This window comes from Saccopteryx leptura, chromosome 6 (assembly GCF_036850995.1).
Source record: "Saccopteryx leptura isolate mSacLep1 chromosome 6, mSacLep1_pri_phased_curated, whole genome shotgun sequence".
Taxonomy (NCBI): Eukaryota; Metazoa; Chordata; class Mammalia; order Chiroptera; family Emballonuridae; genus Saccopteryx; species Saccopteryx leptura.
The window spans coordinates 165,537,260-165,563,438 of NC_089508.1; the positions used below are offsets into that span (position 1 = coordinate 165,537,260).

General features: G+C 41.9%; 1 protein-coding gene across 6 annotated transcripts in view; it reads right to left on the bottom strand.

Moving 5' to 3' along the window:
• NR3C1 (nuclear receptor subfamily 3 group C member 1) overlaps window positions 1-26,179 on the bottom strand; it is a 110,651-nt gene that overhangs the window by 12,146 nt on the left and 72,326 nt on the right. For 5 of the 6 annotated variants that reach the window (XM_066344352.1, XM_066344351.1, XM_066344356.1 and 2 more), the window contains 5 exons: window positions 16,612-16,778; window positions 10,748-10,864; window positions 6,412-6,690; window positions 6,154-6,298; window positions 1,890-2,020 (listed from right to left, as the gene is read on the bottom strand). In XM_066344352.1, coding sequence (XP_066200449.1) covers window positions 1,890-2,020; window positions 6,154-6,298; window positions 6,412-6,690; window positions 10,748-10,864; window positions 16,612-16,778 — 839 coding nt within the window. The remainder of the gene's footprint in view (window positions 1-1,889; window positions 2,021-6,153; window positions 6,299-6,411; window positions 6,691-10,747; window positions 10,865-16,611; window positions 16,779-26,179) is intronic. The other variant, XM_066344355.1, reaches the window with a different exon arrangement.

The following is a 26,179-nucleotide window of genomic DNA, read 5'->3' on the forward strand; positions in this document are numbered from 1 at the left end:
ATTCCTGCAGTGTTCCTACCAGGTACTGGCTCCAGAAGCTGCTGTTCCCAGTAAGCTGATTGTGGCTGTGCTTCTGTTTGCCCGTTTCTGAGGTGGTGGTTTGCCTTGTGATCTTAATTCTCTCAAGGATCTAAGAAAACTCATTGATTTTCAGTTTGATCAGTGTTTTCTTGTTGTAAGGATAGGTCACAACTTCTAAGCTGTTTCCTTGTTAGAGCTAAAACTGAAGTCCATCTTCTTATTTTTTTAGCATTTTGAAAACATCATTCCATTTTCTTCAGTTGCTATTGTTCAGTAAAATTGCTTCTACTTTGAAGATACTTTTTCTTCTGCCTGTTTGGTTAGCTGGATTTTATTATATACTATGTGGAATTCACTGCACTGCCTGGATATAGAAATAGGGTTTGGTGTCTTTTGAAAATTTTGGAAAGTTTTCATCCATCACCTCTTGTATAAGCCCTTTCCATATGCTTTCACCTTTCATTCTGGATCTCTGATGGTTACATTAGACCAGAACTTTATTTAGCCTGGTGTACTGTGAATGGGTGACCAATGTGTTAAGATGATGAAATGATTTGCTGTACTGTTGCCACTGGCCTCAGTGTGCTCCTCTGTATGAATGCTATTTTTTAGGTTCATTGGGACATGAGAATTCCGACTGTGAAGCACCGTTTTACCCCTCCTCCCTCCATCATGCCTCTATCCTCTTGCTCACTGACATACATGTGTAACACACACATGCATTTAAAAAATTGTATTCTGGATAAATTATTAAAAATGAATTCATTTCACTCGAAATGTTCAAATGTGTCTAATCTGCTTTTAGATTCACCCATTGTCTCTTCCATTTCAATTACATTTTCAACCCTGTCTTTAAACTTACTACGTCTACCACCTCACCAGGTTCTGCAGGTGCCCTCTAAGAGGAAGCTCGCGTCAGTGCGGCTCACCTCCTCAGGTTCCTGCCTGCACCTAGTTCTAGTCCAGCATCTTTAGGGAGGGCTCAGGTGCTATTCCAGCATTCTATTCAGAGTAGAAGTTTAAATATTAATCTTAGGGTATGTATTTTCATCCTTGTGATTCTATCTTTTTTAAAAAAGAACCAGTGATACATACTATTTCAAATTTTTATTTACAAATAAAAAATAAATATAGCTCAGTGAGTCAAGTATATATAAAACTAACCATAATTTTTTACAAATACGATTGGTTAGTAACCTGACCCTCCCTGATACCTGGATATTATCAATCAAAATCATGATCAGAACTTTTAGCTGTTTACTCAAATAACATCACTCATTTCTTTAACAAGTGTCCTGCCCTCGGTAACCTGAAGTGTCTCCAGCAATGATCTTTACCTTTAGGTTTTTTAATGGGATGTAGAAAATTTTCTAGCCTTGATTGAGCATTATTAATACTCCTTAAATCCATGAACATAAAACAACTTTTTGTAGAACAAAGATAGTATGAAAGCATTATAAAAGCTTAAATAGTTATGCACTACACCCACAGCTAATTTGACAACTTTGAAACCACAGTTACTAATGGAATAAAGACTTGTTTAAATTGCCAAAGTTGCTTATTTGTATATGAGAAAAGTATCCAGCCATCAACTTAGAGGAAGTCCACACACATTCCAGAGCCACAGACCCCTGTGCGCTCCGGTACCTCTGTTTCTCCGTCACACCTGTCTGTCTTACTGATCTTGGCATAACTGGCTGTGCCTTTCTAAACTTTACATTTATGAATACCTGACTAGCAGAAAATAGCAGACTTGGTATAAGTATTAGTGCTATGTATACAAATAAACCTTTGTTTCTAGGCCCCTGCATTTCACACTTTTGACACACTTAGAAGTGAATTTTAGAAGCGAACTGGTGTCTACAAACCTGATGAGAGAAGCAGTAGGGTTTTCATACAGAGGTACTCTTCGTAAGATACCTGAAGCCTGTGCAGCTCCGAGGAGACGTACAGCATGTGCTTACATTGGTCATACATGAAGGGCAGGGTCATTCTCTGCCTGCGAGAGACAAGTCAGTGTTCCAGTCAGAAATAAAGAGTGCTCGTTCCCAAAAGGGACAGAGTTTCTGGTATTATTTTGCAAAACTGTGAACTCATAAATGATAACTTCACTATTACTATTTATGCTATTTTCCAACAGATCAGCATTTTAGAAAACTTTCCTTAAACTTGTGCCTGGGAAAAAAAAACCCCAAAAAACTTGTGCCTGGGTCTAGAGTATGTGAAGATTCAGGCAACAGAATAACCGGACTTCACATTGGAGAAATTATTTTTCCATCTTGCATGCCATATGTTTAAGTGCTTAGAATTTATTACTCCTACAGGGTTTATTAGGACTTGCTCATGCAAATCAAACTTTTATGGCAGCATTTTAGTATGGCCACGGAGATGACATGCTTTAGAGCAAGGGTCTCAAACTCGCGGCCCGCGGGCCGCATGCGGCCTGCTGAACAATTTTGTGCGGCCTGCAGACTAATCCCCTAGGCTTACTTAATTTTATCCAAAATATTTTGAACTTCGTGGATTAGTCTGCGGGTGGCACAAAATTGTTTGGCGGGCTGCATGCGGCCCGTGGGCCGCGAGTTTGAGACCCATTTCAAAATCAAAGGTACTTTTGTCACAGCATTCCATTCTACAGACAACAGTGGGTGACTGTTTATAATGACACAGGGTTGGAAGTTGCCTCTAGACTTTCGGATACCCCAAATCTGCCTCTGACAGACATTAGGCGACGGAATATTCTCCTAACTAAGGGTACCAAGTAAACCCTCAATTAGGATTCTGAACAATTATCATCCTGGCTATGATTTTCAAGTAGATCTCTAAAGATTTCTAACTTTTTAAATGATACAAAGAGCCTAATCTGTGCCCAGTTTATAGTTCTTAAAATGCTTCAAGATTTTTTTATAGTTTTTTTGACAGAAAGTGATCTGAACATCTTCAGTAGAGAAAAATAATTTTTTCTGTTATTTCTTTATATGATAAAATAAATCAGACACGAATGGGAAACTGCCAAAGTGATGACTGAGGAGCTCTATGACGCTTCAAACTCAGTCTGTTCTTACTAATGAGGCGCCTTCCTGAGCCCAGACAGGGATCCAGCATTCCTATTCTGGGAGGTGTCACTTGGTGTTTTAGTCCTTAATACATTGTAATTTGGCAAAGTTATAGTGTAATAGGGTAAAACATAGTTCTAGTTGGCTGTTTAAAAATAAAGTATTTGCTACAACTTTCTGACCTAAGGACAATGGTGAGAAACTGTCTTATAAGCTACACAGATGGTCAGAACTTGAATGTTTACTTTATGACACCCAAACCTCCCTGTCCCAGACCCAGAGAAGTCCGGAAACAAAGTAAGCCGACAGAAAAGGGGAGCCCTCCCCCACACACAGAATGAAGTCAGATGCTTCAGAACCGTGTTCACATGAGCCATGTCCCTCCGACAGAGCTTCACACTGAGGAGACATTTCTGTACCTCCTCCTGCATGCAGTAGGAGGTTATATTGTGACTATATCTAAATTTAAGTGTTGCCAAAATAAAAACCCTGGGTTAGATTAATTTTATAACAGAGAAGGATGATTTGATGTTTCCTATAAATCTCCATTCAGTTTTAATTAACCCCATTAAATGACTTAAAATTGCTTTTTAGAAAGTGACTATAAATAAGCATGGGTGGGTTCTGAAATAAATACTTAGGAGATTTTAAATGTCTGAGTTTTCAGATAAGCTAAAGGGGTTTATCACCTTTTGCTTCTAGGAGGCTTGGTCCCTTGTCCTTCAGGTCTCAGTTCAAATGACACCTCCTCCAAGAAGCCATTAGCTACCCTATCTGAAATAGACCTCGCTCTACTAAAAACTCTATCACAACCTCAACTGTATTTCTCTGGCAGTTATCTGTGTCTCCCCAGCTAGCATGTAAGCACTAAAGGTGAGGAGCCTTGTTTGTCCTGTTCTCTGCTGTAGCACAGGCAACACATATCCGGGGTGTGATGAGTACTTGTTCTCTCCAGCAGGTCATCCTCATTTTGAAACCTTCCACAGGCTTCCTGCTCCTAGGATACAATCTAAACTTTGCTTCAAAATTCTGTGTGACTTGGTCCCTGCCCACTTCTCTAAGCCCCCACGGTCCCTCAGCACCTTGCACGTGCCCAGTGTGTCACAGCCTTTGCACTCACCCCCTCTGCCCAGAACGCCCTCTCTTCCCAACAGCTGCTTCTGTTCAGTGCCCAGCTAGTAAGACAGGTCTTCTGTGCTCCCCAAATCTAACAGCACATACCTTCTCTCCCGTCACATTATTATATCATGGCTCTCTAAACAGATTGTGGTCATGTCGTTTCCCCATCAGAATGTTAGCATGGGCATTAGCTATTGTATTCATTCAGTATTACAGCTCCAGCTCCTCATATAGTGTCAGGCACGTGGTAAGTACTCATATAACACTGAGTGGATGCTGTGCTGGAAAACGAGTGTCATCAATAGAGAAACAGCACCAACTTTAACTCAATATGTCAGCTAGGTTTTTAGACGAGCTTTGTATGCAGCTAGCTAAACAGAGAACACCTGAGCTCTCTGCTTTAGGTACTTCCTATTTATCCTGCCAGACCCCTGGTCTTAGAATTACTTCGTAGGCATATAAAGAAAATATGTCCTGAATCTAGACTGACTCCACTACTTGCAGCAGCTTCTACAATGCCTATGAGTTTCCTTTAAAATACCTGGAGCTTCCCTCACTCAGCCTCTACTAAGACACTGACAGTAATGGGGGTGTACCCCCTCACAGGGAGGCCCTCCCATTTAACACAGCGCAGAGGGATGCTCTTCTAGAACTCCAACCCATTGTTTTTGTGCCTGGTACACAGCTAAAACAGTATGTCTGCTTTTCCAGTGCAGGATGGCCTCATGATGAAGTCTCCTTCCCATCAGCTGATGTTAATTTCCAAACTCCTTGCCACTCTGGACATATTTAAAGTTGCCACTGTTTTACTATGGCACCCAGTTCTGAACACAAACTACTAATGCTGCCTGATTCATAGAATGCAATGGGGACTATTCTAATAGTGTGGTTTAAGAATTCATTTCTTTTTTGTTGACCCTAAGTACCCAGAGCTCACAAAGAAGCCATTTTTTTTTTCCCCCACATAAATCCCCTCCATTTTTGACTCTGCTAGACCACAGGTATGTGTGTGGGAGTGTGTGTGAATTCTGTTTGTATTCTAACAAAGGAGATGAGCTGTGGGCACAGGACGTGGTACCACTAGTGGGAGCTTAGGCTAGAGTGGGGGGGTCTCACGTGGGGATAAGAACTGAGCAGAGGGTATGTTTGAAAAATGGATCATCTGAGTATGTGAAGGAGAACAACAGAGAAAATGAGGTCAGGTTCTGGAAAGCCAGAAGCCACACCAAGTGTCCCGTGTGGTCAGTGGGGAGCGCTGAGAATGCCTGTTCCAGGGATGTATGTGATGTGAATACACTGTGCTTAAGGAAAAACAAATTAGTTGACGTGGTGGCAGATACATCGAAGGAGAAAACTAGTCAGGAAGCAGATGTGGTGAGCGTAGGGGGAACAGACATCTGCAGTAGCTCACAGACAGACGCACAGGCTCAGAAGACCAAAGAAGAGCCGATTTATAATATCTTAAAGCCCGGTTGGTTCTCTCCCAATTAAAAGAAGTATTTTTGTTCCTATGTTCTTTCCAAGTAAGACAGTGAGTGAGCCAGCCGCACAGAGACCCTCTTCCCTCTGGGTCTGCACTCCCACCCCTCAGCCTCTGTGTCCTCACCTGTGACCGTCCTGGCAAAAGTGAGACCGACGGGGACTTGTATCACGCTTTTTCTTACTGGATTAGGATTATGTGATGAAAACAGTGCACTGCAAAGTCCCTTTTTACTTGCTACAGACAATGCTCACTGTTAAATCATATCCTCAAATAGGTCCTGGAGCAGCAGTAACACCCCATGTGATACGCTGCTGGCCTCGAGCAATGATAGACAGCGCTGTTTCAGGTCTGCCCAGTTCCAGACACCTGGCAGCCCTGGTTCAGCCCCGAATGGTCACTACAGCAGTCCACCAGGGAAGGGTAGCTGGTTAAAACACCCAGTGAGTGCAGGAAAATGACTCACAAATGACTTACTCGTTCATAACCAGATCAGGAGCAAAACACAGCATGTTTGAACTTGTCTGTCTGTAGGATCTCCATCCCAGGGCAAACGCCATGAGGAACATCCACGAATACTGCAGTAGGGTCATTTGGTCATCCAGGTGTAAGTTCCTGAATCCTGAGGAGAAGGAAAGGTGTGAGGAAAAACAGTGGTTGCCAGAGAGAAGGCAATCCCTCTGGGCGTGGCCAGGGACCGCACGGGAACAGCCTGGTTCCTCTCCCGCATCTTACCCGGGATCGCCTTGGCCCACTTCACGGCTGCGATCACTTGGCGCCCGCCCAGCATGTTGAGCGTGGTCATGATGCGCCAGGTCGAGTCTGGGACGGTGCTGTCGTAGCCCGCGTACAGGACCTCGGGCTCGATGACCTCCAGCAGGGAGACCAGCGTGGGTGACAGCTGCGGCAGGGTGGCCGGAACGACTGTTTTGTTAGCAGGGTTTTCAGGAGTTTCTTGGGAGACTCCTGGAGTGGCCTGCTGGATTCCTTTGATCTTTTTCTTTGTTTTCCGAGCTGTAGGTATTAGAAACACACACAGAAATGAGTTCTGATGGGATGGTGCCGATGGCACAGTTATTCAAGGGGTATTTTAATTACTGAAACTATTTAGATTGAAAGAGGAGAAATGCTTTATTTAGCAGTTATGATAAAATGACATGAAATAAGAAAAAAAACTTTTTTCCCCGAAAGAATCAAGAAACCCCGTTTGTGTATTAATTTCTGCTACAACTAAACCAGTTACTTCTTTATTACAGTTACACCTTATATAAAATTGTCTTTCAATACTATGCTGAAGCAGTCTAAACAAATCCTCTTCATCGATTCTTCCATTAATTAGTCTCACTTTCACTCCAAAGTCAAAATTTTCATTGGTTATATAAGGCAAATTACATTTACTATCAATTGAAACAAACACTCCAATACCAAACTAGAAACTCTGGCTTAGGGCTAATCTACGTTATGGTAACACAGCAGAGAAAGCTCTCCTGTTTACACCTTCACACAAAGTCCCCTTCTTATCAAGACAAGATGACAGAGCAGATCATATGCTGGAGATAGTATACATATTAGTCCCAATAGCAGAAAAATACATTTTTTTTAAACCTATAATAATGAATTTTACTTGGGACTAAAAAACCATTTGGGGAGATAAAGAGAAAAATTTTACATTTCTTCACATAGTTTATTAGTGAGTAATTTCCCTCTTTTAAAAAGCTTTAGATTGACGACTAACCGTAAAGGAACCTGTTTTCATGTTATATATAAGTAACTACAGCTAGCTTTTATCTTTGACTTAGTCTGCAATAGTCTCCTCAAATTACAACATAGATTCTGTAGATTTTTTTTTTTTAGTAAACATAGTCCTATTCTCTGCTGTTTAGGGACAAATACTAATTAATTACTCTTTTTAGTGCACATACTGCTGAAGCCAGCACACATTTTCTCAAAGAGCAAGTAAGTCCTCAGGGCTCCAGGGAAGGGCAGTGTGATTTACATGAAGGAAGAAATGGACCTGTCCCAGTCATCAGAGACACAAACCATTTTGCTAAGGGAAGAGTAAATGCTAATCACCTTTTAAAATAATTATTAAATCCTTGTCCCTAAAATGATAAAATAGTCTGTGGAAGATAGATATTGTAGCAGGAACTATATCCCAATGTCTGGTGTTAGAAAGGGTTAAACCCTGTCGTTGACAGTGAGTAGAATGGTCCTATTTCTTATATGGTCTGTGCTGAGTGTGGTACTGAGAAATTAAAAATCTTCAGTTAACATTTCAAAAGAGAAAGGGCCACGACAGAGCTAGTCTGTTTTACCATGCTCTACTGGAAACATAGTATGGTGAGCCAGCCTAAGGAGCACAAGTCTGAAACCAACATGGTTGAATTTCAGGTATTGCTACAAGTCATCTCCTGGGCCTTAGCTTCCTGTCCTGTAAAATGAAGATAATAGTACCTACCTCACAGGACGGTTGAGAACTAAATCTGGTAAAATATGTAAAATGTTTAGGACAGTTCCTGGCACCCATTAAATGCTGTTGTAAGAACTGTCAGCACTTCAGCTACCAGATTATAATACAGGAGTGATCAAGTTTAAAAAGGATGAGTTCCAATATGTAAGGAAACCCTTTAAATAACCAAATGTATCTCGGGCCCTGGCTGGTTGGCTCAGCGGTAGTGTTGGCCCGGCATGTAGAAGTCCTGGGTTCGATTCCCATCCAGAGCACACAGGAGAAGCATCCATCTGCTTCTCCACCCCTCCCCCTCTCCTTTCTCTCTCTCTCTTTCCTTCCCATAGCCAAGGCTCCATTGGAACAAAGTTGGCCCGGGCGCTGAGGTTGGCTCCATGGCCGCCGCCTCAGGTGCTAGAATGGCTCTGATTGCAACAGAGCAACGCCCCAGATGGGCCAAACATCACCCCCTGGTGGGCATGCTGGGTAGATCCCAGCTGGGCGCATGTGAGAGTCTGTCTCTCTGCCTCCCAGCTTCTCACTTCAGAAAAATACAAATAAATAAATAACCAACTAACCGAAAATATCTCAATGAAACCCAGATCTCAAAATTGGGGGATGGACTTGGTTGACAAAATGAATGAATAGGCAGGGCCCACATCAATCCTGTACATGGAGGTTGACTTTAAACAGCCTAAAACAGGTGTGCTCACACTCCCCCCATCAGAACAAAGAGGGAAGGATAACAAGCTGGAAGGTATTAAAAATCTTCAGTGACTCAAGAGTACATAATTAGTTTAATTTCTTACTGTTTATCTGTAGTCCTAAGTGAGAGAAGTGATGCTTCTTAGTAAAGCTCAATAACTGTGTTGTACCAACTAGACCAAGAAAATTTACTAGTCTGTTTGCATGTCATATTAGCAAGGAGTTTTTAACTGAATATATTAAGCAATCACTATTTTAAAGTAATTTAGTTAATAAGATTTTTCTTTATGTAAAGTTTCTGACTCCTTGGAGCATATGGAGATTAGCATTCAATATATAATCTCTACAGAAATGTTCATGAGTCTGTGGTAGTTCCATGTCTTTATTAATAAAAGTAAAGACATCTTATTTAGTTTAAAAGTTAGCTTACACATATTAGGTACAAAATCTGATAATGTTGTAAGCCTCCTTGCCTTTAAATTCTACTTGACTGTCTATACCAAAAATAAAGCTGTAGTTTGGAATAATTAAAATGACGTATGAAACATTTGGGATCACCGTTAAAACCTCATCTGTATTCAAATGCTAGGCACTTCAGGAAGGGAAGAAGGCTGCTTGAGAACACATCTTGAGAATTACTGGTGTGGGATAACAGCATCAAAATACAGCCCTTGTGGAACTAAGTCACATCTGCGGAGAGAGCTGCAGTCACTCTGGGGCTATCAAGAAACAGCCTGGCTGAGAGGAAGCACTCCAATGAACAAAGAACTATTTCTAAAGATTAAAAAAGAAGTATGTTCTTAAGTATTATGGTCTACTAAACATTTCTGGCACTTACTCCAAAGAAAGGTGTTATATATACTGGAATAATTAAAAAGAAAAGTGAGGCTTTTACACTAAAACCACACATATACCAAAAACTCTATGAACCTAATTTGTAGAGGCTTTTAAAAATCTATCAACTGCATGATATGTACTAATGTTTAATATATTGACAAACTAGAACTATGTAGTCCCACCTATAAATGTATTTTATATTTAAAAACACATAGACAGTGTGTGCTGGACTGCTCCAACAGTCCGTCTGTCTTCTATGGAAAGAACCTCCTGGCTCCATGCCCCTCTGCTATCACTGTGACTTGTGTAGCTGGTCTGTCTGTACAACAGGAGTCTCCTACCACACAAATCTGATCGTGTCTCTGCCCTTATTTCATCTAATTCCTACTCAGCTGCTTTAGATGGAAAATTCACTCTTGCTGCTTTCAGGACAGCATCCGGTGACTGTCCTCTTGCTCTGTGGTCCTGTCCCTTTTCCAGGCACCATACCACTTTGTGACTTGAGTCACCACCCTAATGAGACAGTGAGCCCTGGCACTGTCCAGTGCTGCCCTCACAACACGAATAAGCACAGGGGTGATTAGATCGCCCTCATGGAACTTGCAATTAAAGCAGAATTCCAAACTTTTCAGAGGAAAAGTTTTTGAATGATGAGATCAATGTTAATTATACAACTTGTTACATAAACAGGGATATGAAAATTAAACTTGTAACTAGTTTCAGGTTTCTTTACTTGAAAACATAAAACTTATCCAAGGCCACCTGGAGGTGTCACCCCCCTGCAGATCTGCAGAAGGAATGTTGCTTCAAGTTTTGTAATTATCATTATTATATAATATCCCTTTCTAGTACATAGTCTGGCTATACTGAATTCAGTAATGAGTGGTGAATCAACTTAAGCAAAATAGGAAATATTCATTATAAATTCCTACTGTTATTGAGCACTAGTATAAAATGCTAGTCAAGTCAAGCCCATATATACTATACTACCTAAACTATTACATCTGCTTGCTTCTATTTAAGAAGTGGAATGAAATTCTATGTGATGCGGAGACAGCCCCTCTCAGGTCTGCACATTACCTTCCAGGTTCATTCCCGCTTGGAGGCATTTTCGGTAGCGGCATGCTGGGCAGTTTTTCCTTCGGATTTTATCAATGATACAATCATTTCTTCCAGCACAGAGATAATTGTGCTGTCCTGTATGGAAAATAAAGGCCTTGTTAAAGTTACACAGGTCTTAAAGGATACTGTTGTGGAGTGACTCCTGTTTTTGTTTTAGGTGGAACATAGCCAAGGAGCAAAAGCACTGATGAAGGAAGGTCCAGTGTACTTGCTTGTGCTGCCATTACACGATTGAAAGGTCAGCTTAAGAAACTTAACTTAAAAAAGTCTCTTTCTTATTCTGTTCAATAAATTAAACACCATTCATTAAAAATCTTCATGGCAGCACCAAGGAAAGCGCACCAAGTGTAAATGTACCGCCGTGTACCCTTCCACCGAGTGGACACCCCACGGTCAGTGCTCCAGTCAACACGCACAGCGGTGCCCTCCCCACCAACTGTAACCTCTTTCTTGATAAACTGCTTTAAACAGTTTCTTTTGTAACAGTTACAGAAGATGTCTGTGATACTAGTCTATCATGACTTCTGACCTTAACACTGAGGACTAACGAGAAAGGAAACTAGTTTTCAAATTGTTGAGAGTCCCAAAGGGAGAATGACTTCCATTCAACATTATGTCACTACATGCAAATATGTGTAATAATGTGCTCCCCTCCCCAATTTTATTTAAAAATTTCTCATTGATTTGAGAGACAGAGGAAGGGAGAGAGAGGGGCATCAATTTGTTGTTCCACTGAGTTGTGCACTCATTGGCTGCTTCTCATATGTGGACCTCAGTGTGCTGGGATGACACTATCCACTGAGCCACCCAGCCAAGGCCTCCCCCTCCCAAGTTTAAATGAAGCACTAACTAAACACTTAACCTGGAAAGTTAAGATTGCCATCACCTAGTTAGGTGAATCATAGGCTTGGCAAACTACACTACTGTATACAGATCTTACAGAGATTTGTTATTTCACATGTTTTTAGAATATAAGAATGTTTCAGTTCATCACTGACCCCAAAATACTCAAGACCACTACTGTCCAAACTAATGTGGTACCCTATTATTAAATAAAGCATTACAAGTGGAAGTCCATTTTTACCTGGCAAAAATTTTCATGGACAATTTAGAAGTAAAAGACTGAATCTCACTACTTGTGCCTATATGCACAACCTTATACTTTTCTTTTAATTTGGTTATTCAGTGTTAAAGAAAACTTTTAGGATCTGCTGACCTGCCAAAAACAAAGGACTCTCCGATGCAAGATCAGCATCTAAGTAAATACACGAGCTAATTAAGAGTCCGTGGATCTTACCCCAGAGGTAACAGTGTTCACAAGACGTAAGCCTTCTCAAAAGTAAGTCATGATTCTTAGGAAAGATCCTTTATGCCCAGGACAACCTAAGACTTGCTCTGGTGGAAAGAAACTATATTTACTTCTTCCTAATATAAGTCAGTGCTCTTTAAGCATTAATTTTGGGTAGATGGTTCACTGTATCAGGTTCAAAATTTTGTGAGGACAGGCCATAGAGCTGACCGGTGGCCCTGTCCAAGAACTGTTCCCCAGTGCCTAATGTCTGTACCAGCTGTTTCCATTCCTTTCTGTGTTGTGTAAGTTTCCTAGATGCTTTACTTGAACACAAATTGCAAGCATCAACCCAATAATTCTATCCTCTATTAAAGCAAAAGTAGGAACAACAGATGTATCCATAGTTGACACAGGCATAAAGAATTTCTAGGCCCTGGCCGGGTGGTTCTGTGGAGAAAGCGTCGACCCAGCATGCCAGAAGTTGTGGGTTTGACCCCTGGTCAGGGCAAGTATGAAAAGCAATCAGTGAGTGCACAACTGAATGGAACTAAGTGAAACAACAAGTCGATGCTTCTCTCTCTCCAATCAATGGAAAAATTAAAAAAACAAATCCCAGCTTTCTACTCCATAAAAATATCACCAAGTCACTATCCTGCAGTTATTTGAAAGACAACTGAAAAATTACTCATTGTTAAAAACAGAAAAAATTCTGTTTTATTTATATCTAACAAAAATATCAGAATGTGCATATTATGCTAATAATTTCTTTATCCCAGGTATGTCTTAAGCACATCTAAGAATCTGACTACAGGGTCAGGGGGCACTGCATCATTAAGTTAAAATTAATCCTACCTATCTGGTTATTAGTACCTGTATGAAGTGGGCAAGTCTGTGTCTTATTTATAAACTGAGGAGTGGTCCCTATTTAACAAGGCATGGACGTGAACCACTAATATTCACTCCATGTCAATACCTTTAATAAGATAATGTGACATCTTAGTGTGGAGTTCCTGTCTAGTACCCCTTGGTAAATCCTCTTTCTGATTGAGTAGACGTCAGCGGAAAAACCTTCAAGCAAGCTGGAATTTAACATTGTTCTGTTTGCATCGTATTTATTTTTGTGGTTAAAATCTATTTTGGCAAGTGATTCTGGTTTCTGTAATATTTGTGGTAGGTGCGGCAGCCAGCCTCCAAGATGCTCCCCCCCCCAGGGTCTGTGTGGGCCCTTCTCATACTCTACCAGGACTGGTCCGTGTGACCAATAAAACATGGCCAAGTGGCAGTCTGTCACACCTGAGACTGAGTTATAAAGGCACTGTTTCCACGCTGGTCACATCTCTGGTGGATTGTCTGTTTGGGGGGATGCCAGCTGTTACACGGATAGCAGCCATACACAGGCTCATGGTGTGAGGAACTGGGCTTCTGGTCAGAAGCAATGGGGACGGACGGAAGCGGGTCCTTCAGGTGCCTGCAGCCCGAATGTCCCAGGACTGCAGCTAAGAAGCCGCTCTGGAATTCCCCACTCTCAGAGACTGTGCAACATAATAAATGCCTTGTTTTAATCCCTGTATTTTGGGGTAATGTGTTATACAGCAACAGATAATACAGTAGGGATAAGAAAGTTGTTTTTAAAAAATAAAGTTTAAAAAACAAGTGATCTAAGAAAAACATTAATAAATAGAGTGATGCACAGACCTGAATGAGATCATGGTGGAACAGGAAGTGGATAGGTAGCCCAGCCAAAGACATGGACTAAGGTTTCCTGCAGTTTACAGACCCTACCTGAAGTGTCCACATTTTAGATGTGACCTGTGACTGTCGGCCTGAGCCTCCCTCGGGCCTGCTCTTGGGAACAATGTGCAGAGGGAGGTGCACGGTGAGGTGCGGGAAGCCCGGCTGTGCGAACTCGGCAGTGTCCTCTGACCTCCCTGAGCCCGCTTCCCCACACACAGCTCTCACAGCCACCGGGCTGGCTGGGCGTGTGCAAGCCCTAAGGCAGTCACAGAGGGTTTTCCAACAGTGCCTAGCACCCTGAGCGCTCAGTAAATGACAGCTATTAAACAATGCCCTTGCAATGACTTTCATCTCAGAATCGAACTAGACTACTATAAACTGCCAGGAGACAGGTTTTCAGCATATTTCCCTCAGAGAGTCAGCGTGACACTGAGGTTAGGAGCCTTTCAGAGACAGCTGTTTCTCCATCCCAGTCCTGCTGGCTGAACCCCGAGCCTCAGCTTCCTAGTCCACCAAGGATGGATCAAAATACTAAGTTCAGAGCTGCTCATGAGTGGTATGGCAGCTATAAAGCAGTACTTGTGCACGCTATAGGAAGGGCAGTGATACCTGTCTCCATGAAGACCCACCAGCAAAGACGACGTGGACCTTTGTGCAAAGGGAAAAGAGAGGGACTTGGGGGATAGATCACTGAATTAGCATACATCGAAAGAGCTGCAGCTATCCAAAGTCCCTTTCTGTATGCAGAAGAGCAACTTGCAGAACACTGAGTAAAAACTTCAAATGATCTATCCTTGATCTGAGTTGTATGGACAATAAGTAAAGTGTCCGCAGAACTCCTAAAACTAGTTAAATGTTTGCATATTTACTATCTGCCAATTTGGGGGATGACTTTTTAATTTCTAGCAGATGATAAATGGAGGGCTAAGTGTGCCCCAACTCATACAAGCTACATCTTTGTAAGTTTAAAAAGTGTTCCAAAATACCTATCTACTTTAAAACATATTGTCATCATGTCTAGATACGTTATCAAATGATTGCAGAATTTTAGAGCTGAAGGGCCCAGAGAACAGTAATAACCAAGTAAAGGATTTACTTGAACACAGCCGACATTTAAACCTTTCTTACTGAGCCTGTAATCTAGCCATCACGCTTAACTGAGATGTTTAAATGATAAACATTTGGAAACAGTAGAGCTAACATTCAATTAAATTTTACCTAAAAACAAGTATAAGAATTTAATTCTAAAGCAGGGATTAAGACCAGAGGGCATATATTGATAGTTTACAGTGGTGTTTTATCTGGGAAGTATATTTAGTTTATTTTTACTTCTTAAACTGGATCTGGATGCTTTTAGGTGGGGCAGGCTGGCACACTCTCTCAGTAACTGCCCTCCTTCCCCCAGCTGCATTGTATTTGGCCGGAATGACACACTTGGTCCCTGTAGGGCGGCATTTGAATTATAACCCTGTTTTAAAGAACAATTTTAGTTAAAATGGAGAATGAAAAATATTTTTTAAATACCTATTATGTCTTTTAAGGCTCCACTTCTCATTCTGAATTTCACTTTCAGAAACCAATGTGTCAATATGATTTGTTCTGTATACAGTACCATGTGACTGTCACTGCGTTTATATCGTGGAGATGATTAGTCAGGTGAGAAAGTGCTGACTGCAGGAGGCTGAGGACAGAAGAGGCTCCCTTCTGGGTCTACTCTGAGCGACGCCTGTGTCGCTAGAGGCCGGCGCTAAGCAGGTATGCGCTGGACTCACAACTGTCCTCAGCAGCTGGGAGTTACCACACTGGTCAAAACCTTCATCCCCAGCTCTCAGCGGGGAACATGAGTAACTGTATAGTTTGCTAATGTATTAAAAAAGTAATCCAAACAAGAGAAAATTACTCATCTAACTCTTAAGGATATGAAACACAGCTCTAGCCAAATAATACTCATCGTCATCCTCATATTGTGAATATTCTTTTTAAAAGATTAATATAATCAGAGTAATCTTTAGGTAATCTACTTAGGCGGCACTGCTTTCAAACCGCTTTACAGATGACTGAACTACCTAGTTTTTCGCAAGAGATTTCACTGGCAATATTAGAAAATTTTAGTGACTTCCAATAATAATTTGCTATGGCAGGACTTTGTCCTTCAAAGAGTTTGTGCTAGTCTACTAGGTAAAGTTTACATTAATTTGTGTAGTGAAATCGCTGTCTCTAAAATGCCTTCGTTCTGACCTCCTTGGTACTGTAACCCCTGTACCTTTGTAACTCATTTGTCACATCAAGTAGACTGTGACCTCCCAGAGTGCAGGGCTCAGGGCTATTGCTGCATTTATACTGCTCAGCACAGTGCCCTGGCCCCGAAGCATCCCCACCCCCACCCCAATACACACACAGCTCTCACTGTCACTTATTTTTGCCAGACTGAAATATGTAGTTGGTGACTTTAAAACCAGCTAATTTTGGGAATTAAAGCCCACGACTCTAATACAATGAGGATTACGTGACTGCCCAAATCTAACACCACCTGTATTATCACGTCACATGACACACCTTTCTTACAGTTTCCTTCTGTTTTCTGACCAAGCTCCCCTGCTTCACTTTACACATTTTCTAGTTCTGCTTTATGTTGCTTTTAAAAAATCTCTTTCCCCTTAAAGACTTAGGAGCCACTTTGACTCCCCCCTCCTCTGACTTGTAGCCTTAATGAGCTTTGCCTAGAACAGAAATGTTGTCAAAATCCACTCTGAGAAGAACCAAAGAGAGGAAAAATAAAACTCTTCAAAACACACACTACCTTCCACTGCTCTTTTGAAGAAGACTTTACAGCTCCCACAGGTCAAGACTCCATAGTGACATCCTGACGCTTCATCAGAGCACACGAGGCAGAGTTTGGGGGGTGGTCCCGCTGCTGCGGATGAGCTGGATGGAGGGGAGCTGACGTCGGGTCTCATCCCAGGGCTAGAGGAGGAAAAAGCAGGTTAGGAGGTGCTGTCACAGCTCTCCACAGCGAATACATCCCCTCCCTCCTCACTCCCCAGTGCGCGGCCACAGCGGGCTCAGGCTTCAGGTGCCAGAGAGCATTCACAGGTCCCCTCTACCTACTGTACTCAATCAAGTAATTAGTCTTAGATACAAAATTGAGTGAGGTCATTTCTTTTTTTTTTTTTCAAATATCCCCCTAAAAAGTTGTGCTTTACTTAGAAATGACAATGTTTAGTTGCTTAGGATTTGTTTATAATTACCTTTATTAAGGTATCATTTATACACAATAACACCATTTGTAAGAGTCTTGTTAAAGAAACAATCCTCCTACCCCTATAATTGCTTCAGACGTCAACTTTTTCTTCTCAATTTTAGTATCTCGGGCAGGCATATTACACATTCATCATGTCTCAGTACAGCTCTACTCATGTCCCCCGCTTGTCAAAACCTTTTACAGTGACAGTTTGGTCCTACATCTCTCATTTCCCAGCGTTATCCCAGCTGAACCCGGCGTCTTATGACTTAGCAGAACCATTCCTCCTGTAACTTCCGTGTCTGGCTTGCAGGACAACTGGAAAAGGCACAAGGCTGTCGAGTGTAAGGACCGTCTGCCTGCCCACTGGACGGCGACCCGCCTGGGGAGAAAGCTGGACAGTGGGTTCTGCCCTCCCCCCAGGCCTCACTTTCCAGTTAGCAGCCTGCCCACCACAGTGAGCACAGGTCTAGGGTTTAAAGATAAACATTCTTGAAAAATTTTAAACTCAGAAAAGTTGTAAGAATTGTACAGTAGACATACACTCTTTACTTATACTCATCACTCTTAACATTTTGCTTATAAAGACATTCATAAACCGAGAAAACAGTGGTTCTTTCAATGTTTAAGGAAAAGTGAACGATGAAACACTTCATACAAGATCATATAACACTTTCCAATGTTGTATTTTCCTGAGGAATTTTCATCTTACACGCTAACTTTAGAGCCAAAACTGTACTGTGTTGCTCATAAGAGTGTCTAACTTTGTAACTTTCTATAACTAGAGTTTCTGGAGACTGCCCATTCCTTCTCTGGTTACGTGTTCTTCAAACATATGAATGGTAGTAATCTGGTGATTTTGGAACTATTCATATTAAACTGTGTTATTTTTCACCTATATAAGAAGGTTTGTAAGCATACCATTAACTGCTTTCTAAGTTTTCTTAACTTGCCTATTTTCTAAAAGAGATGATGTTGAGGAATACACTTAGATTGGGTGTTAGCTGTCCCTCTGTTGTCCTTTGTAATGGCAGATCCTCTGATAATGTCATCTCGTTCAACATTGTTTCGTTATACATCATTTCACTTAAAGTCACAGAAACTATGGATGATGTGAAGTGAGAACTCAGCGCATGAAATCTCAATCACAAATATACTCAAATTCATAGAGCAAACTGAAGAAATTGTTTTGGGTATCAACACTGTTAAAAATTATGAAGTGACTTCTTTGTTCTGTTTTAGGAGTAAAAGTTAAAAGGTTAATTATAGAATGACAATTTGTTTTATAAATGTCACTTTAAGAAACTAGGCCACTAAACCCAAAAGTTTTCCCTACGTTCTGTCCTCAGACGAAGGTGGTTGGACCCTGCCAACCTCGTCCGTCTACGAGGCTCGGTCAGCAGGATAGCGCTCCCACCACCCCAGTTCTGGGAACGAGTTCGTACTGTTCTCCGAATACTGTCAGGAAGAGTTTCTGGATGCTTCCGCATCATAAGGCCCTGATTCCATACACACTGAAAGCCTACGATGGAAGAGAATAACCTGAAATGTCTGTGCTGTGGGTCTGGCACGAGCCACCCTCAATGAATGGAAAGCCCACTGACGTGGAGGAGCTGCTCTGGGCCAGTCTCACAGAGAAGCAGGAAGGTGTCAGAGTTGTGGACGGAGCAGTGTGTTAGGGAAGCAAAGACTTCCTTGGCCCCAGTTCTGAAGATGCTCCTATTCCTGCTCAGCCAGCCTCTGTCATCTGACATCTATTTTTAGGGCCCAACCAGTTGTTTGTGTATTTAGTTTATGGAAAATAAGCACAATATTTAAGGATCTGAAATGTTAATGCTCATATGTAATACTTACATATATGCATTTAAATTTTTAAATAACTATTTGTAGCACTTTATAGTTTAAAAACTATCCTCTAAACAGCCCTGTGAAAAGGATGTCACAGCTGCCTCTAGAGGTCGTGCAGTAGGGAGAGGGTCATCAGAAGCCTGTTTCAGGTCCCAGCTCTCCCACCTAAAGCTGTGTGACCTTGAGTAGCTATCTACTACTCTGAGCCTCAGTTTCTTCATGAGTAAACTGGGAAGGACATCACCTGTGTGTGTGTGTTGTGAAAAGAGAGATGTATGAAGTCAAACACAGTTCCTGCATGGATCAATGTTCATTCTTTCTCTTTCAGGAAAACTCGAGATTTTATAAAAAGCTTTATACAGCATTACGTAAGTGGAGAGTAGTATTAAGTCTAAAACCTAGAACAGCATTCCCAGATTCTCACTTAAAAATTAGAGCATCTGCAAAATACGTTCAGGCCACTGAACTGTGAGCGCAGATGACAAAGTGACAGTTAAAACTAAATGAACACACAGTGGCTAGAACTGCACGAAGACTCTGGAACTTAAGTCAGGCTCTGGCACCCCTTCAGGCAGTCGCTCCGGGCTACATCAGATAAGATGCAGCACAGGGAAAGCTGCCAACTACACTGCAGAGATCAGTGGGAAAAATCAGTTTCTGTCACACAAATATGAGGACTCTGATGGCCTATAATGAACACCACTGGGAGAAATGCATGAATGCAAAATGGTATTCAATTGCAAATATGACCCTATGGTATTGCCAGAGGGCTACAGTACAACAAACCGGTTAGAACTCAAAGGAAAACCACATGGAATTGCTATTTTTAAAATACCAAGGCAGAAGGAGACAAAAAGCACACGATAAAGATGCATATTACACCTCTTTTGCATGAAAAAGCTAATGCTCAGTGTGTCTGCAACCGTGGGTGGCAAACGTTCTGAAGATGCTGAGGTTCTGCGAGTGACAGACCACATCCAGGGTGCTTCCTTCTGAGTGAAGAGTCACAGGGACAAACGGCGTTGTTTCCGGTGAATACCTGAATGCTGTTTCCCAGTCAGAATGGACGCTGAGTTATTCCTGAGACTACTGGGATTATGAGAGGAGAAATCATGTATAATGTGTTTTCCTATTTATTTCTCTTGCGAGAAAAGCAACTGAAGGAGGATCACCGATGGACAGTCACGGATGGATTATAAAAGTTAATCACATGTAAATGTGTAGGCAAATGACACCCTGTCATTCAGCACACACTTCCTGGCACCTGAAGGCCAGGCACTGTAAGACAGAGGTCCTTTCTTACAAGGAAGTCACGTCACGCCTGAAATGTGTTACTGACATGGTGATGAACCTTGAAACTCTGATCGAGGGAGGGGTAGCAGAGTATTTTTAGGTGCCTCTTGTGTGTCACAGTACTACTAGGAAGAGAATCAGCTACAAATACAGACACTGGTTTCAAATCCTTGCTCCAGGGTTCTAACAACTGCAGCAGTAGCTGGCTGACAACCCTGAGTCGGTGTCCTTATTAGTACCATTTTAGTAACTTTTGTGTGGATGATATAATATCACATTTATATATAGTACTGGGCACACACTTTTTGATCATCGCACAATATGCCTCTCTTCAACCTCCCCTAAACCCATTAACTTCCTTTTTCTGCCTCCCCCAACTACTCCTTCGGCGAAAGAGAGAGAGAGAGTGTGTGTGTGTGTGTGTAATACATATATAGTATATAGTTATATACAATAGATAGCCTTCCCTGTGAGCAAGGGGAAGGTTAGTGGTCCCTTCGAAGCTTAAGCTTAGGTAATTGTAGATATTTTTTTGACATTACACCAGAAATTTGACAATTTCGTTTTGTAAAGATTGGTGTTCCAATGTGGGCTCTGATCCCATTATCAGTGAACTTTCTGTAACTCTCACATGGAAATCTACTGGTCTGTCTTGCACTTTGAAAGAATCTCTTACCCCTGTGGGATTGTGTACTACCCCACACTGGCCATTCGGAAAGGACCGGTTCCCTGAGGTATGCAGACCTTCCACGTGCTGACACAGTTCACTTCACAGTATAAAAGAGTCACATTTGTTAAGCTCGCAGTGGCAGTTATGTCTTCCAAAATTCTAAATTGTGTTTGAAAGCTCTCATTTTTATCAACTGGCAACAAATACTGTCAGTTGTCTTCCTTAAAGTGATAGGCTCACTTCAGCCATCTGACAATCGCCACTTCTCCATGGTGCGTGGGAAAAAGGCCTGTTAGCTCAGACCTCCTCTTCCACGTGCTTTTCTGAGTTAGCCACTGGATGCTACCACACGTGTGTGCTGCTCCTCCCATTCTGTCACACAGGTATTTAAGACACCTATTCAAGGGCAGAGATTTAACAGAATTATATTTTGCTTCCTCAAGGATATTCTGAAAAGGAACTGGCTTTCTTTGTTTCTTTTTTTAACCATGAATGCACGGCAGTTTACTCATCACTGTGTACCAGCCATGCAAATATCAACACAGTGAAAAAGGCAAATAAAAGCTTTGTATTATCATGAAAAGAGTTCTGAAAAGACCTTTGGGTGGGGATGGGGGTGTCCATGGACCACATGCTGAGAATTTCTATTATAGAGAATAGTGACCACACTAAGTCAGAAAGGGTAGAATTCATTACCTAACTGCAATGGAGTAGCTTGATGACCTTTAATCTCTCTAAATCTCAATTGCCCTATTTCTAAATGGGGACTGTAATGTACCTGGCAAAATGATACAGTACTGCTTACTAAGTCAGAGGCTTTGCCCCAAAGAGAAAGGAACAGAGGTGATAAACTATTCAAACTATTCAACCCTGACTGGTATGTTTGGCTTACCCTTTAATTTAAGTAAAATTAATCAACAGCTTTTCAATGAAATGCAATAAATCCATTTGGAAAAAAAGCAGAAAGCTATTATCATCTCAGACAACAAATCTTAATTAAGATGGGGGAAAATATTCTGGAAATAAAGCTGCTACAGCTGGATTAATTTTTACCAACTACAAGTGGAACGAGGTATATTCTCTTTGCCTCACAAGTTTTGTCCCAATACTGTAAAGCGGCGGTTTCCAACTCAGAGCAGTTTTGCTCCCCAGGGGACATTTAGTATCGACTGGAAACGTTCTTAGTTGTCAAAACTGGTGAAATGCTCCTGGCATCTAGTGAGAAGAGACTAGGGTGCTGCCAAACACCCCACAGCAAAGAATTACCCAGTTGCAAATATTAGAAGTTCTGAGGTTAAGAACCCCTTGTCATAAAGCTATAAGTCAGTGTTTTTCAACTGCTGGTCTGCAGACTGGTCCGCCAGAAATTCTGTGCTGGCCCGCAAAAGAGTTAACCACCCTGATGTCGTATGAAGATTTTCAGACACAGTGGTCTTAGTTAAATTTCCTTATGCTCAGGGTGATTTCTGCCTTGGCAGTCCCCAAAATAGTTCTCCTATTTTCACCGTTACCCAAGTGTAAAAAAGTTGACAATCACTGCTATAAGCAACATAAATTGGAGGAAAAAAATTCAAGAAGGACCCGAAACATTTTTAAACCTTCTAAACTATCTTTAAAATTGGAGCAACTGTCCTACTAAGGCAGCCCTAAATATTATTTGAATCAAGACAAGTCCAAAAAGAGTCAAAACAGAGCTGAGGCCAGAGACCATACAGGTCTCATCATTAACTTGTATCAGTAATTTAACTTTATTTTTCCCTCCAGCACTGGCCCTAAACAGTGGCTTTTATACATTCAAGTCACACACTTTTCTTTGTTCTGTAGGAAACATAAACACTCAGCTGCACATGCCAAGCGATGACATTTTCTGACTGCCCACTTATCCCTGAATTAGCTCAAGGGTTACTGATTTGTTGGTACACATGGAATTATGAATGTGACATCTTCAAAGAATGGGTTTGAGACAATGGCACACGTACTGCCGCCTTCTCTACATCTCACTGTATATGCAGATACCTACAGAAAAGCACCGTGGCTGAACCAGCTTAAAAAAAAGGAAGATAACATGATTGCCCTACTCCCTAATAATAAAGTCTAGTAAAACTACAAATACATTGGTAGATGAGGAAAATCAAGTTATGAGAGGATGTAAAAAAAACTGAATCACAAGTGAGATTCAAGATCAAAAACAACTCCGTAACCATCAGTTTCAACCCTAGATGTGTATTTATTGAATTGTGACCATTTACTATAATTTGTAGTATAACTGCTAATAATTACTTGAATAAAGGTGACAAAAACCCCAAAACACCACACATTCCCACCTTTAACTACAACAGTAACATTTCTAAATATCTTACTCCATTCTTGGACCTGAAGTCCTCTCTCTACTTAGTAACTCAAGCTTGATGGAGAGCTTCTGCCAATTCCACTGCTGTTCCCACATCTGTGGATGACCTCTCTGACATTGTCCGCTCAGCACCCTCCCCTCCTGTCCACGCCATCGCATGGCCTCAGCGCTGCCTGCCCTCCCTCTGGCCTGACCCGCCGCAGGCCTCTCCTTCCCTCGCACCCAGCGCACTGCTCGCACTCTCTCTGCCCAGCATGGCTGAAAGTCTCTTGAAAGTCTCTGGGCCCCTCCACGGTACAGTACAGGCCAATGTGGCCCACAACCTGGTTCTTCTTTCTCCAATCATGTCTTCCCGCTCCTCTCCAGCCACCATTTGGCTGCTTTATCACCTTAGGGTTCCTGTGTTCTTCAAGTATCTAGAGGTGAGTGGAGTGTCATCCACTAGGGCTTTTCTGGTCTGTGACAACCTCTAGGTTCCCTTACACACTGCCATGTGTCACTTCACACAGGTGACCCTATGATACCTTTCAGTGTATGTTTCTTTCAATAATTCCTTTTAGGTAGGATCCAGCATCATGTTCGGTGTCCAGTATATGTTTGTATCTTCATCCCTTCTGCAAAAGAATTTGAGGCAGCTAACCTGATAGATATTTATGAGTTATGTATACCAGAATACAGGCGTCACCTCCCTGCCGTGCCAGCTCTTCCGTTACACACACTCTCCCTGCATCCTCTCCACAAACCTATCAGGGGTACTATGGCACTGTCTCACAGAACAGGAAACTGAGATTTAGAGAAGTTGGCTTACCTAAGGAGACGCAGTAACTAACAAAGTCAGGATTTAAACTCAGGTATTTCTGACACCAAGATCAACATTCTCAACCAGTATTCCCCTAACATAAAGTGTCAAAGTCGAGGTGGACTGAGGTCTTCAAATGAGGAACAGAGCTTTCTACCCTGCAGGCTGTGAGCTGCCATCTCAGTGACACACAGTGGAAGGGAGCGAGTTCCCCATGCCTGCGTCCAGCCATGATCTATACATCAAGGTTTTCGTCCAAGTAAGGGCCGCCAGAACAGGTCCAACTGGTAAACACCGTTGCCTTAAAATTGTGCAACTGTCTGTATTAGGCTAAATTTTCAAATGACCCACAAACTAATGTATATCTTTTATTGCAGGATTAGCACAATTCCTAAGTCACTACACAAAGATGTCTGTAAAATCAAACAATGCAAAATAGCTTTTTTACCTTCATATTTATATTAGTGTAAAAGTAAGGAGCAAACCCCTCAGAACCAAGCACAACTTGATGCAACCCCCCCCCCCCCCCCCCAGTCACAGCACGGGCCTCAGCTCTCAGACTCTCACATCACTGGGAGTGCCCCTTGCTGTCGCTGTCATGCCCGTCTACCAGACGAGGAATATTTTTATTTTTCTGTTTACATTTCCCAGGTTTTGACGACGCTCTCACTTCATACCCTGGTTCCCGAATACTCGCTGAAACAATTTAAGGGAATACTTTTAAGTGTTTAAGAGAGAGGGAAAACACCAGGAAATCTGTCCGTAGGAGAAGAAGGAAGACAGTCCTTAGAGTGCCGTGAAAGGGACACCTGCAGCACGGCAGTTAGAGGAGTCACCTGAGACCTAATGGGTTTTCAGAGCTGACACGGAGCACTCCCACCAGTCAGAGCCATACTGGAAACAAACGGACTGACCTTTCATTTTATATGCCTAAGCTCCACGGCTAGGTTCTTCAGTAGTTATTTCTCACAGAACCCTTACTACTAGCCCATTTGACAGATGAGAATACAGAAATTAAGCCACGTGTTTTCCCGAAGTCAGCTCAGCACACTGGACTTTGAATTTGGCACTGCCTGATTCCAAAACCCATGGTCCTTAGGCTCACGACTGTGTTGCCTGGCAGGGACCTGCAGGGTTAGCTCTGCTCAGCCTGAGTTTTTAAAATTCTGAGCCATCAAGTAGACAGTCTTGAAGAAAGTTAAACATCAAAAATAATCCTGTCTTCTGACTCCTTGGCATCACAACGGAGTAGAAATGGTCTATAATTAAATGATACGAGAGTATACAGGTCACTTCTATTTTTCTTTAGATTCTTGTTATAGTGACTTAAATCTTAAATGAACATCTTATCATTCTAAATTATTAAAATAATGCCACACTAGCCATGAAGTACCAAATTAACATGAAGACCATGTATCAAAACTGTGAATAGAAACAGGAGTGTTCTGTATGTCCCGAGTCCCAGTTTTGCCTCTTAGATGCTCTGAAGCAGTTATGTTTCACTAACATATTAGAACTTAGAATTTTTTGAGATGCATTTGATTTTTCTGAAATATACTTCTCCACTAAAATATCCAGCTGGGGATATAAAATATGAATGATAATTTTTGTACTGTTTTGGAAAATGCCTTAACAATTTAAGTAAAGTGAACTTAATATTATACAGCCCTAACTAGAAAGGAACTGTCTAGCCATACTACCTTTTCTTTTTCACATTATCATTTTTATGGGTGGAAGATTTATATTTATTGACTAGAAAAAAATACGGGTATAAACTAACATGTCAACTGATGTTGGAAAGACTGATAGAGTCAAAGTGGGTTTTTTTTTGTTGTTTTGTTTTTTTAATTGAGAGGCAGGGAGGCAAAGAGACAGACTCCCACATGCACCCGACCAGGATCTACCCAGCAAGCCCCATGGGGCTATGCTCTGCCCATCTGGGGTATTGATCGAGCAACTGAGCTATTTTAGCCCCAGAGGGGAGGCCATGGAGCCATCCTCAGTGCCTGGGCTAACCTGCTTGAATGGTGTCATGGCTGCAGAAGGGGAAGAGAGAGAGAGAGAGAGAGAGAGAGAGAGAGAGAGAGAGAAGGGGTGGGGGAAGGGAGGGAGATGGTCGCTTCTTCTGTCCCTGACCAGGAATCAAACCCGGACTTCCACACAC